Here is a 19,994-nt window from a genome sequence, read left to right as displayed (position 1 = left end):
CAGATTTTCTTCATAAGTAAATGTTTCCAAGCAACAAGATGCCACTCCTAACTGATGGTCAGAGGGCTTTCAGTAGACCATGGGTCTTGGAAGTGGGCGGTAGAGTTTAGGTTTGGAATGAAAAGAAAAAGAAAAAGATAAAGGTGAATCAGCTTCACATGCATTCTCTACACCAGAAAGAATTCTTTACATTCCGTTTTCACACTATGGTGTGAGTCTGTGTGGAGCAGGTGTTACATCATCTCTGCTTCAACAATAAGACAATTGCTATCTTTCGAGGAACCTGATGATGGTCTGGAGAGATGGCTCAGTGGTTAGAGCACTGACTGCTCTTCCAGAGGCCATGAGTTCAATTTCCAGCAACCACATGGTGGCTCACAACCATCTGTAATGGGATCTGATATCCTCTTCAGGTGTGTCTGAAGACAGCGACAGTTATTTATCGACCTGTTAAATTATAGACTGATATCTCAAATAATTGTGATTTTGGGACCCTTTGGAAAGTGAGATCCTAGTCAATATTCTAAGTGTCGAAAACCCTCTTCTTATCTAGAAGCCTGTACACTGGACCTCTGGTCTCTGTGCAGACTGCACAGTCAGCAGTGGCCCCTGATGGCCTCTCTGGGCTGCTTTAGTGAGGTGCTAGGAACATATGTGAAACTATTTTGTGTGACTTGGAGTAATGTCATGCTTGTTACCCACAACACAGCTCCAATAGTGAGCCAAACCCAGCATGGTCTTTGATATGCTAATGAACCAACCCCAATATGGCAATGAGCTGTTATTGAGCCAGTAGAATGTTGTGAATGGAGACAGGTGGTACAAAGCTTACAGATCCACTTCAATAACACAAAAGTTGGGAATGCATAGGGGACCCTAGAACAGCAAGGCCATACTCCCCAGAATGGGGCATCTCAAGGTTCTGTGAGGATACTCACCCACTAGAGGACTTTGAGACTGGCCACCCTGTGACTCTGGCTTCTGCGACCCAGTTTCTGGTGCTATTGTTTCATCCACACCTACTTACCAACAATAGCACTGGTTTCTGGCTGATGCTCTAGGACCATCTAGGACCTCCAACAGTCCCATCCTCCCAGACAGCCACAGCTGAAGAACCTTGAGGTAGATGTAGATTAAACCTGTAAGCTCTTGAATCCATCTTACCAGAGAGGATTCCCCAGTGGATCCCTGTAGCATTATCTGCCTGAAAGTGTGCCCTGCTTCCTGAGATGTCTTTTTACACAGATGACTATAGCTTTTATGAGAATGTTGTATTGAAAGGAATGTTTGGGAGACCAAACCAAGCATTTTCAAAAGGCAATTCTTTTGGGGACATCCTATTTGTCCAGTACCTCTCCAACCATTCCCTGTGCTTTCGGAGGGACTAAAGATTCTTTGATTCAACAAATCTTGCTACTTTACCTATGAGGGAAGCTAGTCATACTGCCTGAGGACCTTCTTCTGGTACAAAGAAGAGGGATGATCAACAGTGACTAAATTAACAAATACACTTATTTTTATCAGGACTATTACCATCCCCTTCAGGACCTATACCTTCAGTTAGCATTTTCCAAGTCATTAAGAGACATCAGTAGTACCTGTATGTTTTCCTTTATAATTCCCAAGTTAATTGGCTCTCAGAAGACACACACTGACAACATTTAAGGTGGCTTTTTGGGTAAGAAGAACCATCTCTTCAGCCATAGAAAATGGAAGAGCTGAGTCACCATTGGCTTTGCATTCTGTACACTTTAATCATAAGGACAAGAGACTTTGTCTTCCAAGCTGTGACCTCATTTTTAAAGTTTTCATCAACACAGCCAGCTGTGTTGAAGTTCCTAGCCAGATGCTAAATAAATAATGGCCTATAAAGGAATGTGTACTCAAGGTGACAATTTAGAGTCTCCTGTGAGATGGTTAAGCTATAAGCACATCCACTTCTAGTTTAAAATGGTTAAATGAATATTCGTGTATATTTGTGCTCTTAGAAAATGCACCTCACTAAAAGGATAGGAAAGGGATGTTTTAAAGGCATGAAACAGGAGAACACGCACAGCAGAGATGCCCATGGGTAGGTGAATGGGGTACAGAATCAGGGCAGAACAGAAAGCTAAAAATGTTACTGTCTGCAGCCAGCCTTTTAAGAGCAGGATTTAAGAACCTCTGCAAAGAAGATGATGGATTAGACTGAAATTCAAATCAACTGAAAGTCTATGCAGAGTGCATAAATCTGGAGGACTTCCCTGAGATGCAGTGTGCGGATAACTTTCCTCTGTCTTAGGTGTTTACTGTTGTGAACAGACACCATGAACAAGGCAACTATTATTAGGACAACATTTAATTGGGGCTGGCTGACAGGTTCAGAGGTTCAGTCCATTATCATCAAGGCAAGAGCATGGCAGCATCCAGGCAGGCATGGTGCAGGAGGAGCTGAGAGTTCTACATCTTCATCTGAAGGCTGGTAGGAGAATACTGACTTCCAGGGAGCTAGGATGAGGGTATTAAAGCCCACTCCTACTGTGACACACTTCCTCCAATAGGGCCCCACCTCCTAATAGTGGCACTTCCTGGGCAAAGCATATTCAAACCACCACACTCTCCTATTTTAAAGGGTGTAGGGAGCATGGGGGGGGGGTAGATCCAGACACTGGAAAACAGAGGGTAAAAAGAGAAATAAGAGTGGCAGATGTTGAATGCTTAGGTCTTGATCCTCTTTACCTAGGATCCAGGATGGTTGGTATATACATATTTTCCATTGGCTTAGACAGACTTTGTTTGCTTGTTTGTTTCTAGAGAAGTGTGTCTGGGTTCAAAGGCTTTTAGTGATCATACACACACTTTAGTTTCCAACCCTAATAGGCCCTGCACTCAGGCTTCATTTGGAGGCCAGTCTTAACCACAGAGTCAGAGCTTCCCATCAGGTTTCTGGATAGTCACTCCCCAAGAGAAAGCCAAGTCATGAATCGTATGACTCCCGGGGAATGTTCTGGCTTGAAAAATGAAGGCCCAGGTTAAATGCAGACGAAAAGGAACTCAGAAAACAGAAGATACAAAAAAAAAAAAAAAAAAAAAAAAAGGAAAAGGAAAAGGAAAAGAAACCACTACTGGAACAAAAGTTGATATACTTAATCATATGTAGAACAAGATATTTTATAGATTCTAAGGATAAATGTAAACGATTTCGTCTCTAGTCAGGAGCTGGGCAGGGTCACATGTGTTCCTTTTGTAATGATCATGTAGGAGTAAGATAAGGCTTGGGGAGATGAGAGTACTAGTTACAGAAGAGCAGCAGTTCTTGGCCTAAGCCCTTAAAGGTTCCATGGCATCTTCCAATGCCTTCTCCCTGGGAAGCAAGCCTAAGGCATGAAACTTGGGTCTAGGAGTAGTGTGTAAACTACATCCAAACCACATTACATCGGTAACATTACCAGAGCAGATGTGCTAAATTAGGAAGTGGGAAAAAGTGGTTTCAGCTGTGCTATTCTGGACACAATGACATAGTACACATAACAACTGTCTATAAAGATAGCAGGGCCATCATGGCTAAACACGGCACTTAGTATGTGCCCCTAATGGTGTTTCTTTCTCCAATTCTCACCTTGTATAAGACTGCTTGACACAGAATGCAGATCTGCTTCTTCAACTGCAAGGCCATAAATTAAGGCAAATACATTACAGATGTAGGGACCTCGAGTAAGAGTTCAACAATTCAACAATTTGGAATATTTGATCCAAATAATAATCTTCGCCAGAGAATAGATTCTCTTGGGGTGGAGAGAGAATAAATACAGCTGCATTAGCTCAGCACCATTAGCATCCCTTTTGAAAATCGGTCATTTTTAATAGGTTTATTTAGTCTATGTCTTGACAGATCATGTGACCATAGGCAGGCCCCACTTGACATTTGCAACGTCTGTTCTTGTCACGCGCTGCCATTAATTACTGTCAAGTATTCACTGTAAGTTAAGCAAAGTACCAAATGTCTGTCCTGCCTTATTTCTTTTATTCCTTACAACACTGATCAGTAATATGACCATGCCTATTTTTATTTAATACCCAGAGTTTGTTTTCCCAGCGGCTGATGGCCATATAGAAGGCAAAGAAGCATGGTGTTAGTGTTTGAACCTGGGTACCTCTGAATCTCAGGCTTGTCCCCTCTGCCTTGTACTACATTATCTTTTATCCTGGACATGCATGCACACACAAACACAGACTCTCAACACCCCCCCCCCCCTTCCCCGCCAAACACACTATCCCATGCTCGAACTTTCTTGTTCTTTCTCTTTCTGTACTTTCTGTACTTTGGCAGCAACAATTCACTGGAGTCTCATGAACCCAGGCCCTGTCGAAGAAAAATTTGTCCATGTGAAGCTAACACACCACTCCCATGTGGCTAAAGAATCCCTTACACACACCAGAAGCAGGCTGAGGTCATTCTGCCAGATGGACATGTCGCATATTTTTGGCTACTCTAACCAATGCATACCGAACCTGAGCCCAGTGAGAAACCAACAGATAAATCAACCCTGACTTCTGCAGCACACTGCATCCTAAACTCCTGAATTCTTGGTAAATAAAACCCCTAATTGAAAACAGCCTAGATGTTCATCAGCTGAAGAATAGATAATGAAACAGCATCTTATTTATCCAATGGCAACGTTTTCATCTGTTAGTAAAGGAAAATTATGAAATTTGCAGGAAAAGGGTTGGGGTTAGAAACAATTGCCTTGAGGGAAGGACAAAGATCATGAAAGACAAACACTGCATTTCTCTTGAATGCCTGTGCTAGCTTTAGCAATGTGTGCCTCATTCAGAATACCCACAGGGGCTAGGTGGCTAATAAGGAAACAGGAAGGAAGAAGAGGTTTTTCCAATGAAGGGAAAACAGAGTGTTATATAGGGATAAATGGGAAATTATAATAGGAGTATCTTGTGTGTGTGTGTGTGTGTGTGTCTGTCTCTCTCTCTGTGTGTGTGTGTGTGTGTGTTTAAGGTCAAAGAGGGAATATAAAGGCCTTTTGAAAACCTATATAGGAACTTAGTCCTGTAGAGGTTTCCTAAAATATATACATATATAAATGGGATTTATTTGGAGTTCCACATACTGTGGAAAACAAGGCTCCTAGATATCATACGCTACCAAATAAAAACTCCACTACCAGGCATTGGTTACATCTTTTGAATCGTTGGACAAAGGATCCTATAGAGCCTCTCAAATACCATAGGCCATGGCTGATGCTATTGGGTTGTAGGGCTCTCTCCCTAGCATCACGATCATGGAGACATTGAGCTGGTGCTTAACTAGAAGCCTCACCTCTGTTGACTAGCATTCATAGTGTTGAGAGCTACTGTAAAAGCTACTGCAGAAGAAGAGCAGTCATCGACCTCATCCAACTATGAACCCCCTTCGAGTTACAATAGCGACCTGCCTATGAGATAGGCCACAGGGCAAAAGTGTCCCAGTGTTATGGGAATATGAGGTTAAGAACCGGAGACGAGACAGATCATGAACCGTAGGGGGAAATCTACTATGAGTATTCTGCTAAATCAGCGGTTCTCAACCATCCTAACTCCGTAACGCCGTAAATACAGTTCTTCATGTTGTGGTGACCTCCAACCATGAACTCATTTTTGTTGCTTCTTCCTAACTGAATTCTGCTCCTGTTATGAATTGCAGTGCAAACATGTGGTTTGAAGAATAGTTGATATGAAACCCCTGTGAATCGAATTTGACTCCCAAAAGGGTAGGACCACTGCACTCAATTAACATAGCAATAAAGTGACTCCTAACAACACACTGCTGTATACACGGATGGGTAAATTGCTATATCCTCCATCAGATAAGCTTCTTGAAGCAGACAGTAATTTATACCGAGACCCACAACTGGACCACATGCAGACAGTGAGGGACTTTGGAGTGCTCAGCCTTAGATGGGATATCTGTACCACACCCTCAAGGCTCAGGCACCTGTGTGGAAGAGGAGGCAGTAAGACCATAAGAGCCAGAGATGGGGAACTCCAAGGAAAGAACATTTTCTAGATACAACAGGGCTGATGCACACATGAGTTCACTTAGACTGTGATATCTCACACAAGACTGGCACAAGTTCAATGTGGACCAAATCCCAAACAGGAAGGAGGCTGTGGAGTGGGTGCTAAGGCCCACCCATCCGGAAGTTCTTTGCTTTTGGTTGTGCTGGAGGGAGGGAACATCAGTTTTCTTGAATGCTCAGGAATAACTGGACAATGTAACGGACTCAGGTTTGTGTGTGTGAGTGTGCCCACAGGTAAGCAAGTACCAATGTGCACACCTGGCCTTTGTCTTCATTTCATTCATTCTGGGGGGATCTGAGAGAAGTTGGGGAAAGAATATGACCAAAATATATTGTATGAGATTTTTAAAAGTAATTAAAAACTCTGTTATAAGAAACAGGGTGGGCTATGTGCTCCAGGCTACCTGCACTTGGCATCCTCTTGCAAAGGAAAAATTGGCTTTCACCACAGGAGTCTCATTTGGTATATTAGCCACACTTAAGAGTAGGCTCTATGCCCAGCAGTAGATTTCCAATAAACTCAATGGTATTTTTGTAGATTGTGTGTGTGTGTGATATTGCTTTTGTTTTTGTTTTTTGTCTTATCAGTCTTTTGCTCCTATATTGTGGGTCTTTTTTTTTTTTTTTTGGAGAGGGGGTATTTCTTGCTTGTTTGTTCCTAGAGAGAAAGGTGTGGAGTTGTGTGGGTGGGGAGGATCTGGGAGCAGGTGCAAAGGGTGAATGAAAACAGGGTCAGAATATGTGTGAGATTTTTTTCCCCCAATAAACATCTGTTTTCATTAATTTAGAGAAAACCCGTCTGGTTTAATCTGCAGGGCAGACCCGTCTATGTTTGCAGCTGTGGGTCAAACAAAACCAAACCTCCTCAGTCCAAAGGCTTTGTTTTGTTTGTGCTGGCTGTTTCAAGACACTATTGGAGGCAGCTAGGAAAGCAACTAGACTGTTCCTTGGAGTGGGGAACTGACAGACCTTGTAGAGGTTAATGGTAGCAAGGAGACTTCCTGGAACAGAAAGAAGAAGTGGAACAGTCTGAGACCTTCAGATGATAAACTGGTTATGTGGTTTAAGTTCCTTAACTTGCCTGCGTCCCAGGGGCCTCCCGTGCAAGAAGAATGACAATATGTGGTTTCGGAGCCTTTGTCCTTCAGAAACTGTAATGCCCTCTCACCTGTACTGTTGATTCTAAGGCATGGCTTCGAGACTTCTGTTTGCTCTCTCCTTGTTTCTGGCCACCCCCTCCCCAGCTCCCTCCTAAGCTGGGTCTCTCTCCTACATTTCAATCATAAAATCACAACACTGTGTATTTCCGAGTAGATATGCGACCGCTGTTTCCTTCAAAGCTAACCTTTCACCTTACACATGCTCAAAGTTCAGCACCACCTTTAAGACTGTGCTCCTTCTGTTCAATTGCCAAATGCAGTGGACTCCTTCAGAGGGTCTTTGCTCTGAGCAAGAACGGAAGGCCAAAGGTTTATAATTGTGTTAGGTTTCCTTTTTTTTTTTTTTTTTTTAAGAGTAACAGGTTTATTTCCTTAACACAGACTTATTCAAAAAACTGAGAGGAAGGCATTTCTGTTCCCTAATGTTAACCTCCTAACTGCTGTGCCTTTGCAGCTACTTGTTTCCAGAATCTGGGCACAACTTCCAAATTAGCCCTTGCTTTCCCATAAAAAAGAAGGCAACAGTAGAGAGCACTCATGTGTAGTACAAACAATGTGAGCTTATCCCAGACTCTACTGTTTGGTAGAATCAGTCGGTCTCTAATCTACTCTGTGCACTTCTCTTTCTGAACTCCAGATCATGTAGTTTGCTGTGATACTCACAGTTTTGATCATAGAAATAGATGACGTATTCTTGAAAGGAAGTTTTCCCAAATCCTAAACATTTCCCCAGATGTTTAAATACTGAGTTAGTCTTTTCAACCTGGGCAATACCTTTCTTATTCCTTCAGAATCATAGGCTTATATGTCTTTATGTTTCCTAAGCTAATTACATAAATGTGTCATTTGGGGATTGGAGAGCTCTTCAGGGACCAAAAACTGTTGTGAGGCATTTCCAAACCAGTGTGGAATGAGATGCCGAAGGACACATAGCTCGCTTTCAGGCACAGAATCAGAACAATGAATTAGTGCACACATCAGAAGGTCCAAACCTCTCTGTGATAATTCACTGTGCTCTCGGTAGAACGAATCTTTGATGACTGTTCCTGACAAAGAACAGGCTGGGGAGATGGCTTAGTTGGTAAAATGCTTCCGGTGCAAACGTGAGGACACGAGGTCAACTCCAGGACTCCTGTGAAAATACCATGTGTGCTGTGCACACCTGTAATCCAAGTACCAGGGAAGCGAGACAGGTGTCTCCCTGGCCAGCCAGCCTGCCCCATCACTGAGCCCCAGAGTCTTCTAGTGAGAGACCTTGTTTCAAAGGAGATGGGCCAGTGTTCCTGAGAATGACACCTGAGACTATCCTCTGTCCTACACACATACACACAGGCACAAATTCAGACACACACACACACACACACACACACACACACACAAGTCTTAAGTTTTGGAATCAAGCTAGATTGGCATTCTAATCTGGTCACTTCTTTTTATTGGACATATTTTATTACACTTTTTATTATCGCCTTTCCAGGTTTCCTCTCCATAACCCCCCCTTGTCCCATCCCCTCTCCCCCTGCTTCTATGAGGATGCTCACCCACCCACCTGCCTCCCTGCCCTGACATTCCCCCACACTGGGGACATTTCCGTAGAAAAGGCTATCTTGTTCTCTCATCTGTGAATTGTTGACAGCATTTTCACTTCGTGATGAAGTTGTGCTGGTACAAGCACAAAGCAACTGGAACACAGCAAATCCGGGCCAGCATGTAAAATAAAGTACTCAAGTTATCAGTTTGAAGGTTATGTTTTTTTTTTTTTTTTTAATCTCAGTAAAGTTCATGTTTTACTGCATGTCTTTTAAAAAGTTAAGTAAATGCATCATAATTCTTTCCCTCTGGAGTGTTATAATTATCTGGGTGGTGACCAGCATTACCTAAGGGTCCACCCATTATTTCTTAAACACATTTCTTGGGGAAAAAAAAATCACTGGGAATAAAGTTTAGAAAGTGAAAGCTTAGGCTAATTGGTGTTCCTTAGCCGGGTGATGAGATAGTTCTTGATGATTTGCTAAGCTCAGGGTTCTGTCTGGTTAAAGCTACAGCTTTCATTTAACACACACCTAGAGGACTCTTTCAGTGGTTTATGGGAGTTCCCTATCTGGTTTGACTCAGCTACCTATGTCCTGGCAGTGGATGAGGTCACAGAGAGCTCTCTCAGGGAATACATGAAGGATCAGGTGACACCACTTCTGTCACTGCTGGGCCCTGACATGCTTGTGTCACATAAGGAGGAGCCAGGTTTTTACCAACTGTGAGAAGAAACACACATGATGGTTTTTAAAACACTCTGCCTTTGTGAGACTTTCAAACTCCAGGATGTTTTTGAGAAATGGCCCCATGTAGGCTGAACTAACTTGGAACTTCAAAAACCAGGCTAGCCTTGAACCCCAAACCTCTTGTTCCAAGTTTACAGGCAGGAATCACTAGGGTGTGATGTAAACTCCAGAATGCTTAAATACTGTTAGATTTCAATGAACCCTTTCCTGTAATCTCGGTAACAGGAAAACATGGTGCTTGGCTAACTAAATAAAGCATGAATCAGAGGGAAAGACTGTTGTTAAAAACCAATTTGCTCTTCAAAAGCACACACTAACCATTAAGGAACTACAAGAAAAAGAACGTTAGGAATGATATCAGTATTAGGTATGACAAACACTCCCACAGCTGGTCTACCACTGAAGGGTGAATTTCCAGGGAGGGATTTTACCAGTCAGGTAAAGCAACTGTGGTTATAGGAAATTCAGGGTAGGACTCAGCTAACCAGACCCAAACACATAAAGGGAAACACCTTGGGGCTTTTTACATGAGGACTTGCAAGCAACTTACCTCTGGTTCCTCCCACCCCACCCAACCCCCTGGGTTGGGGGGGGGGTTTGTAGGATTCACACTGTGCTACTAGGCTCTTTACTCTGGATATCACATAAATCAGGTTACACAGTGACAAACCAAGATTAAATAATCCCAATTCCTAGTGCTGTCCTCAAGAGATGTTCAGCTTGTCCTGAGTACAGCTTCACCTGGATTTTTTTTTTTAATGCCCTAGTATGATTCCAGTGTGTGGATCGCTTTGTCGTAGGTTCCTCTTCACACTATGAAATAAATCTTTCTCTTAAACGTTACTACTTATTCTTGGATTTTATTTCATAGCAGGACTAAAATAATCCTAAAGTCTAATTCAGGTGGTATCCTCGGTACATAACTAGAACCGGGGCTAAGAAGGGGATTCCTCACCTTGACAAGGTCTGAAAAACCTCAGCCAAGCTCCTTAGATCTCTGTGTGCTGTTTGAGACAGGCGGATCTCCAGCTCCCTGTTAGCCTTCACTTGTTTTCTTGGATCCTGTCCTATTTTCCGTTTTGACACTATGGTGAGACCTAGGAGACAACACAGTTGGTCACCGGGCTCCCCACCCTCCCATCTGACATCTTCCAGCTGAAGCCACAGAGGTTCTGAGTGTTTCTGTTTCTCAGCTCCCACTGGCTTAAGAATTCCACCGCGCCCACCCCTCGCTTTGCAAGCACTTAGCAGACTAGAGTTGGAAGTGTGGGTGGCTTTCTGCTGGTCCAGAGTCCCAGAGAAGCACCCTCCTTTAGAAGGCACTCCCGCCCAAGTTAATTCACAGCAGGCCCACCCGACAGCTGGGTCCCCAGAGTGACGCTAGAGGCCTGGCTGGGCCCGCCCTCACCAAGGAGGGAACGCCCTCTGCACGCAGGCTGCCCCACCCAGGGTGACAAGAGCCCCGCCCCGCCGCAGCCGCTCAATTAACCGCGGGTCCAAACCGGTCCAGACGCAGCTGGGCACTGTCTCTTCTACCTGGGGCTATGATCCGCGCGCGGGTGCCGGGGACTCGGCCTCCACCGCCGCCGCTGCTTCTGTCGCTGTCGCTGCTGCTGCTGCTGTCACCGACCGTACGCGGTGAGTGGCCATGCGCGGGGCGCGAGCTGCGACAGCCGGCTGGCTGCCCGCCCGGAGGGCGCATGCTCGGCAGGCGTTGTTCCCTGTAACAGGGGGTTCTGCTGCCAGGTGCCGGTTGCCTGCAGGAGGGATGGGGGTGGAATGAGGTTCTTTTTGGGGGGTGTGACTGAATCCCCGGCGATGGGAGACCGTGGAAACACCCAAAGGGAGGGTTGAGTGCGAATCTCCAACCCTGCTCCTGGCTCTTTTATTCTTAAAGCGGAGGCTAGACCGCGGATCACCTGCGCCGGTGAGAGTCCAGTCGCGAGCAGCGACCGGCGCCACGCGCTAGGGTATCTTAATAATCTCGCGCCTCTCTGCGTGGTTATTGGGTAGATTCTGAACGACTCTAAGAAGAATCATCTACTCCATACTTTCTTTTTTTCTTTTTGTCTTGTGTTCACGAGAGCCCAGGCATTGCAAGTTCCTGGAGGGCAGGTTCGGCACCAGGAGGAAGTTAAGAGCCATTGCTACTTTTCTTAGTCGAGGTCTGGGGAAATAGAGTTTCTTGCCAGCTTTTACACCTGCTCTTATCTTCCTAGGAGACTGCGGCCCACCTCCAGACATTCCTAATGCCAGGCCAAACTTGGGTGGACAGGCCAGCTATGCCACGCAAACCGAAGTGACATATTCGTGTAATGATGGCTTTCAAAAAATCCCAGAGAAGTCAAACTTTGTGGTCTGTCTTGAAGCTGGCGAATGGTCTAGCTACGAAACATTCTGCACTAGTAAGTTCTTCACTTCTTTTTTTGAAAAGTTTTGGGAATATGTATCTCGTTGAGGTTATTTTTATACCTTTTTGGAGTGACTGGTAATTGATAGTTTTCTAGCATTATTAAACCCCAGAGTATACTTGTTGGCAGTTTACACTCGAGCTAATTGAAGGCGGTACTTCCTATGGCAAGTCCTGCTTCTTCATTAAGAGTTTTTCTTTCTATTGTACAGGCTAATAGAGAAAATAAATGATGGGTACTGTTTAGGGAGTAAATTATATGTGAATATATTTGGCAATTACCCTGAGACACACACCCAGGTGATCCTCCTTCTTCAACTTTATTTTGTTAAGTAACAGATACAACTCTTGGGAGACATTTTAAGGTCTTACTTAAAAAAAAAATCTGTTGTACATATAACCCTATGCTATCTTCAAGATACAGGCTTTAGGCGATTCTGGCATATCATCTGAACATAATACTAGATGGTGTGTCTATCGGCCAGGATTCTACAGTGTAGCCCAATTGCTTTGTTCTTTTATTATAAACCTCTATAGCAAGCTAGTCTATTTACTACTGTTGGTAGTTAGAACACATTAGTCAGAGAGAGGACCGTTCTCAAGGCTTAAGGCATTACTGTTAGCTTTATATACATTGTACACCTTGACTCTGTTAATTGTCTTAAAAAATTAGCATTAGTTTACTGTTGCTCAGTCTGGCCTCAACTCCTGAGGTTCAAAATCCTCCTGCCTCAGCCTCTTCAAGTAGCTGGAATTATAAGCCATGATAGCTGCACCTGATATTTTTTTTCTTTTCTTTTACAGATTATCTTAATAATAATTAATATTAAAATTATTATTATGATAATTTCTAACAAAAATTGAAAGTATAGTATGATAAGCACACGAGCTGGCAACATACAAACTTATCAAGTGCTATGTATTCTATGTGATTGTATGTGCTCTACCCTCATGATATTCATGTACCGTGGTTGCTACCCCCAGCACCAGTGCGAACATGTGAGCTAGTGGGGAATTGCATTACAGTAGGATGGCTGTGATGTTGCTAGGCAACAGGAATATTTCAGCTCCATTGCATACCTGCAGGAAGTGCATTTGTCTGTGTGACCCGTCCTGGATCGGAATATTGCTCTATGGTGAATGACAGGACTAAAGATAAAAGCAAGACTCCGTTGCTGCCTTTGAATGACCTGAATGGGGGGGGGGAACTCTAGAGTAAATCCTGGATCATTCAAAGTTAACTTTTGAAAACACAGTCGAAACCGGCTTTACATTTGTATTTTCAACCCCCATATGGGGCTAAAACAAAAAAACAAAAACAAAACAAGACAAAACAAAAAATGAAAGCTGTAAGCTCTGGACACGTGCTTTAAGGGCTTGTAATCTTCATTTAAGCCTCCCAGCAACCCCATGAGTATTGTGAGTGGGGGACTCTGCTCTCAGTTTCAGAGTTAAAGAAATCTACCAGAAGGAGAATAATGTAGCCAAGTCCAGTACCTCTTAAGCCAAAGAGCCAGGCTTTGAGCTTGGGCCTCAGAACTAATAAGCCACCATTTCTTGCTCCGCTCCTTGCCTCTCTAGACCACATTTGCCCAGCTGTTCACACTTGATGCCTACTTCATGTACTCGTTCATCTGACCCTTGTTGCCAGGGGCTGTGTGAGGTTAAATGAGTAAGTGTGGGTAGAACATTTAGAATTATTCAGTAAATTCTACGAGTATGGACATTTGTATATGAAAACTTCACAGACACCTAGTAATTGAAAAATGAAGGTATGCATGTGATTACACTTGACAGACTACAAGAACCACAGAGATAGTTATTTAAAAGTGAATATATGAAGGCATAGAGATCCATACAAAACAAATAAATAGTTGAAGGAAAAGGGGGTGGCTTAACTACTAGCTATTCGACTACGAGGCTTATAAAATAAGTTTACGTTTCTCTTTTTCTGTTTTCATGTTAACTCTTTTAGAAGCATGTAATGCTCCACCAAGGCTGAATTTTGCAACTCTCAAGGCAGAGTATATCCAAATGAATTTTTTCCCAGTTGGTACCACTGTGGAATATGATTGCCGGCCAGGATTTCGAAAACAACCTTCACTCTCACAAACAACCACTTGCCTTCAGGATTTACAATGGTCTCCAGTTACTGAATTTTGTAAAAGTGAGTATGATTTGAAGAAATAATTCCGGTCATCTATATTTGGGGAAATATCATGCCTTCCATTTGTGCTAGAAAAAACATATAATATAATGTTTCTTCAAAGATATGAGTTATATTTTAATTAGACAAGTATTTACATAGTAGGAGTACTTACTGACAGAGTTTGTATTTACTAAATTTAAGGTTACCTAAAATGATGACATACTTCAAGTACCTTGCTTTTTTAAAGCACCAAAACATGAATGTAAAATTAAAGAAATGTAAAGGTTAGAAATATCACTGGCTCAGAGGATGAATTTGCATATATGTTCCTGATATTTAGTTTTTCCCTGCTGTCCTAAGATATAATTAACAAGCAAAAATCATGTATATCAAAGTACACATTATTTTGTAACAGACTTTTGTTTGTTACTTGTGTGTATACATTTTTCATGCATGCATGGCTGAGCATGCACAAGTAGATGTGCTGGGAGTATTATAGAATAACCCCAGGTGCCAGACCATAGGTGCCTTTGGTCTGGAACTTCATCTCATAGAGTATTCTAACTGTCCTCTTCCTGCCTCCCCCTGGTTTCCAGGGATCTGTCTCCCATTCTGCTAGCATCTGGAGTATAGCTGTATGCCACTGTGCCTAGCTGTGGAGTCTGGTCACATGGAGTCTGGTGACAAAAACTCTGGTTTTCACACCTGCCAATAAGCATTTTATTAACTGAGACATTTCCCCAGGTCCTTACTATTATGTGTCTGTGTGTGTGTGTGTGTGTTTCTGTGTATGCATGCACTTTCAGACCTGTGTGTATGAAGGCCAAGGGATAACCTTAGGCATCATTCTTCACGCTCTGTTTACCTTACATATGGACAGTATCTATTATTGACCTGGAGCTTCCCAAGGAGGCTCCGCTGTCTGGCCTGTGAGCCCCAGGGGTCTGCCTGCCTCTGCCCACCCAGTTCTGGGATGGGCAGTGCTTGTTATGATGCTTAACCCTGTGGGTCCTGGGGTTCAAAGTCAAGTCCTTACCCTTACATGGAAAACACTTTACCAGCCTAGCTTTCTCCCTATCTCCCTCCCCCATTCAAATTTTATCTATGTTAAAATAAAAGTGATGTTTCGTCATGGTGATTTCATACATCCCCATCACTTGGATCTCTCAGTCTTCTCTCCATTGTTCTCCCCGTCACACTCCTGCTGTTCCTGGCCCCAGGTCCTCTTTCCTTTTGTTCTCATGTTACACACAGACCATTAAATTTCCTCCTTTCCTCTCCCTTTAAGACCTTTTTAATCCCCATTCACTTTCAGCATAATGCATGTATATCTGATTTATACAATTGCTGTCATAATCGTTTTAACATTCAGTGCAGTTAGAAGTTTTTGTTTTTGTTTTATTACTTTTTATTTTATTTTTATTTTTAGAAAAACCATGCCCTAATCCTGGAGATCTGAGAAATGGTAAAATCACCATACCAACTGACATATTATTCGGTTCAGAAATACTGTTCTCATGCAACACGGGGTAAGTTCCATCACTCTAAGACTCTTTATTTAATTAACAAACAAAAGAAATCAGGAGTTCAGTGAACACTGATAGATTTGTGGCCTGCTGTTACAGGTTAGTAGCTTCTAAAACAGTTCCTCACGGGGAGCGTCAGGGTGAGTGTGAGCAATGTACAGTGGTACACATGTGTATAAATGTCAAAATGACATCTATTTTCTATACACTACTGAAAAAACAAACAAAACAAACCCTAAAACACATAAATACTTCTCCCCAAAGAACCTGTGTCACGAGCCCATTGTGGTAATGTGTTACAAGCAAACTTTGTAGTTACAAGTAAACTTAGTAATGTAGACCAGGGAAAGAGGTTTATACTTCTAATTTCTCTAGATCTTTAGATTCCAATACTATGTGATTCTAAATATGATTAGTGTAGAAACACTGAAATATGTTGATGATACAAAAATAACAATCTTTAAAGTGTTAGAAATCAAACTCATTTTGAACTGATTTAAATAGTAATTTGCATCTTAGGGTTTTATTTTTGAGTTTTACCATATGCAAATAAACTGTTATTTCATGGGCTTAAAAAAAAGTCTAGAGTAGAAATGTCCTCCTATCAGAAGGTTCTTAGGGCTTTTTTAGTTCTTCATGTAGAACAAGGAAGTTCTTTACATATCAGCAACTCACAGTTTGTTCATTTTCTTTCTGTGTTCTGAGTTCAGTGGCTGCCCCTACTCACACCTTCTGACAGAGAAATGGGTGGAGCTAGTGAATTTACAAGAGCCCAGGGGTTCGGAAGGAGTAGGTGGAGAGCCAGGGGAGGGACTGGAGAAGTGGGGAAGGAGGATTGGGTTTGATCAGAACATTTTACAGATGTGCACCAAGTTCTCAAAAACGTTTTCCTAAAAACCAAGGGAAACAAGATGGCTTTCTTTTAGAACCAAGAGTGAAAGACTTCATCACACATGGTTTTAGAATGCTTTCGTCACCTGTGCAGTTTTAATGCTGCAAGCGAAGGGAGCATTTTGCATGTCTGGAAGCCTTGCCATTTCTGTATCATTTCTGTATCATCTCTGTGAACTATTATTTTTTTCTTTTAAAATTTCCATTTAGATGCTTCTCAAAACTGTCATATTGTCTCCATCTTCTGGTGGAGTAAATCTTTTAAAATGCAGTTCTGGAGAATTTGAAAGACAAGACTTCTGTCTGTGAATATAACAGCATCCCTACTCCTCTCCTTTAGGTACAAGCTCATCGGTGTAAGCTCTGCTTTCTGTGCTGTTACCGGGAATACTGTTGACTGGGACGAGATATTCCCAGTGTGCACAGGTATGTTTCCTTTCGAAAGTACTCAAGTTGCGGGGCCACAGGTTCAACAGAATCAATTACATCTCATTTAAGAACTATCCACATCTACATTTATGATGCCCCCACTTTGATTGTGTCTCTACTAATGACAAACTTCTTAATTTATCAGCTGTGGGAGAACCCTTAAAACTGGCTCTAAACAGTAATATCCTTAACTATAGCATAATCCAATTAAGAATTAAGACTCAACTATATTATACTTGGTCATTTTTTTTGTCTAACCATTGCTTCTAACAATCAGAGAAGCAGATTTACCGATTTTTATCGGTTCCACATGCTAAACCTAACTGTCACCAGAAGGCATTTATTACAGGTCTCTTACTGCAAATTGATTCTTTCTCTAACCCAGTGTTGCCTGCCTGGCTCTCTTTTAAGAGTATGGTTATTAGTTGAGATAATGACCTAGAATGTTTTAAGTTATGCCGTTTTTATCAATAGAGGAATAAAATTGCGTGATAAACCATTCTTATGCTTGATAATCTCAGCTTCTAAAGAGAAAAATGCAACAAAAAATAGTATCATAAGTAGATATATCTAGCCAAATGTTGGTCCCTTACAAACGTAGAAGAGAAAAATGCATGCAGTTTATTGGTTTGTTTGAGTCCTGAGCACAGATTCATGGTCCTTGTATATCCTAAGGCCACTGTGTCCTGCGAAGTCCCAGACAATTTAAAATGGAGACCTTACTTCTTCTGTCTTTCATTCTTTTGATATGTAACTGACAATTTCCTCAAATGGCTTCTAAAACCTCTGATGTCAAAATCAATGGTAAGTTCGGTGTGTGTGTGTGTGTGTGTGTGTGTGTGTGTGTGTGTGTGTGTGTTGCTGTGAGGAGAAGAGTTGAGAAGTCAGTACTTTGTGGACTGACACTCTGGTAGCCCATGTGTGGAATCAGTTGATAACAACTAATAGGAACCCTGCTGTTAAGGACCCTACTTCTGTTAGGCCTTCTCCTTCTGTTTTCTTCTTAGGACCATTTGAAAGGTTTTATCATTTCTACTCACTACTAGGATTCTTTTCCCACGTGTAGTCAAAGGTCTTGTCAAGACACTGGAAAATGAAGCAAAAGGAGGAGAGGCTTAGATGCAGTGACTTGGCTCAGCAACCTGGCCTAAAAGCCTGGGTGGGTAGGCAGTTTGAGTGTGACGCCAGTAGATGCTGCCCTTTGGCTCACAGACCTGTGCCTCCCCCCACCCCCCACAGGAATGCATCCTAGTGCAGGAGTGTTTGCACAAAGCTCACTTCCTGTTTGTGCTGCTCTCTAAGTAACAGTCCTGTTTTCTTTATGCTTTTTATCATGAGCACACACCATTGTTTTCTTGGCTCTAGGTCACCTCTGCAGCAGCAGCAACAGCAGCAGATAAAATCCCCGTTCCTCAGGAAAGTCCCTTCAACCTGAGTGCTCCAGGTTATCACCTATTCCCATAAATCCCCACTGGGAGAGTCCTAATTTTGATTTCCACATTAATCTACTTTTCATTTTGTTTGGTTTTGAAATCACCAAGTCAAAAAGTGGAAAGTATGTTTATAAACTATTTTCGAGTTTCATACAATGCTCCGGGATCACACTTACTTCCCATCCTTCTGAGATCCACCCTACCACCCTGGCACCCCCTGCCCCCCCAAAAAAAACCCAACCAATCAGCCAACCAAACAAACAAACAACAAACCCAAAAGACAAAACACCCACCAGGTGCAGTGAGTGGGGCCCATATATCTACTGGAACTTGATTAAAGTCTCAGTCACCAGCCCCTTAAGGAAAACTGAGTCCTCAGAAGTGTTGCTTCACAGTTGATGGACAGTGAATCGTTAACCAGTGTGCAGCCTTGGTGTGGGTGCACTGGTCTCCAGTGTGGCAGTGGAACAAGGAGCACATCTGAGGACGGTCTTTAGTTACACGCTGTCTTGGTTAGGGTGTTACTGCTGTGAATAGACACCATGACCAAGGCAAGTCTTATGAGGACAACAGTTAATTGGGGCTGGCTTACAGGTCAGAGGTTCAGTCCATTGTCATCAAGACAGGAACGTGGCAGCATCCAGGCAGGCATGGTGCAGGAGGATCTGAGAGTTCTACATCTTCATCTGAAGGCTGCTAAGCAGAATACTGACTTCCAGACAGCTAGGATGAGGGTCTTAAGCCCACACCCATAGTGACACACCTACTTCAACAGGGCCACACCTCCTCCAACAGGGACGCAACTTGTAATAGTGCCACTCCCTGGGCCAAAACCACCACACACACCAACACAGGTGGTCCTTGACCTCTGAATTAGGCCTCACTGTCAGGAGAACCCGCTTCGGCCTCTCTTTCTGTTATTACTTTACTAGTTTTTAATTAATTTCAGCTGACTAGTGCTAACTGCTTGCTTTTAATTAACAGTTCTCTACGATGAACATCTTCCCAGATCCCCAGCTTTAACCTCTCACCTCTAACCTCTGTTTCAATGTTGTTAATACTGTTTGTTCCACGTTTTCTACCTTTTAGACTAGAAAAAGAAATCTGTGACCCGTCTCTCCCTGTGTTACTTCTAACTGGTCCAAAAACTAATGTCCCCCTTTCTCATACCCCTGTGAGCATCCTTGGACACACAGAAGTATTCAGGACAACCTGCACATTCAAGCCATGTCTACCGTGGCACTGAACGCTGACCTGATCGTCCTGTGGCTTAGAAGTGTGTACTAGCAACAGTAACGGCTCTGAAGAATATGGTCTGGCAGGTAGAGGGACTCACATGAGAACTCTTGATGCTTAAGTGTGTCCTATAGTGGAGGAAGGGTGGGCTGTCATTGAACATACACACTTGGCCTAACATACTTCAGCTGGTTCAAGAAACTTACCATAGGGGCAGCACACACCATCTAAATGTAAGGTCGGTGTTAGGACCCTTTGTTGGCAGAATTCCTGGGTGATAGAAGATCCTCTTTTCCCTGTACCTCATTAATATTTCATTCATAGTCTGTTCAGGCTGATGCTTCAGGAACTCAAGTGTGACATAGCTGTTCCTTATTCAAGCATATCAGTATGCCCAAACACTTGCAGATCTAAACCCTGCATGGCAC

The 19,994-nt window shown here is 42.8% G+C and overlaps 1 protein-coding gene and 1 long non-coding RNA gene across 5 annotated transcripts in view; one reads left to right on the top strand and one right to left on the bottom strand.

Moving 5' to 3' along the window:
* Positions 1-8,764: 8,764 nt before the first annotated feature.
* On the bottom strand, positions 8,765-11,167 carry LOC308421918. The gene is made up of 3 exons (XR_013975062.1): positions 11,029-11,167; positions 10,448-10,589; positions 8,765-8,895 (listed from the first exon to the last, which is right to left on the bottom strand). It is a non-coding gene; the product is annotated as an uncharacterized lncRNA (long non-coding RNA).
* The window catches only part of CD55 (CD55 molecule (Cromer blood group)), a 26,474-nt gene continuing 17,433 nt past the window's right edge, over positions 10,954-19,994 (top strand). For all 4 annotated transcript variants that reach the window (XM_080918384.1, XM_080918383.1, XM_080918386.1 and 1 more), the window contains exons 1-5: positions 10,954-11,130; positions 11,712-11,897; positions 13,878-14,069; positions 15,481-15,580; positions 16,809-16,894. In XM_080918384.1, coding sequence (XP_080774510.1) covers positions 11,037-11,130; positions 11,712-11,897; positions 13,878-14,069; positions 15,481-15,580; positions 16,809-16,894 — 658 coding nt within the window. In that variant the 5' untranslated portion in view covers positions 10,954-11,036. The remainder of the gene's footprint in view (positions 11,131-11,711; positions 11,898-13,877; positions 14,070-15,480; positions 15,581-16,808; positions 16,895-19,994) is intronic.

The sequence above is a fragment of the Micromys minutus genome (assembly GCF_963924665.1).
Source record: "Micromys minutus genome assembly, chromosome: 6".
NCBI classification, from domain to species: domain Eukaryota; kingdom Metazoa; phylum Chordata; class Mammalia; order Rodentia; family Muridae; genus Micromys; species Micromys minutus.
This window is presented reverse-complemented; position numbering and strand designations above follow the sequence as displayed.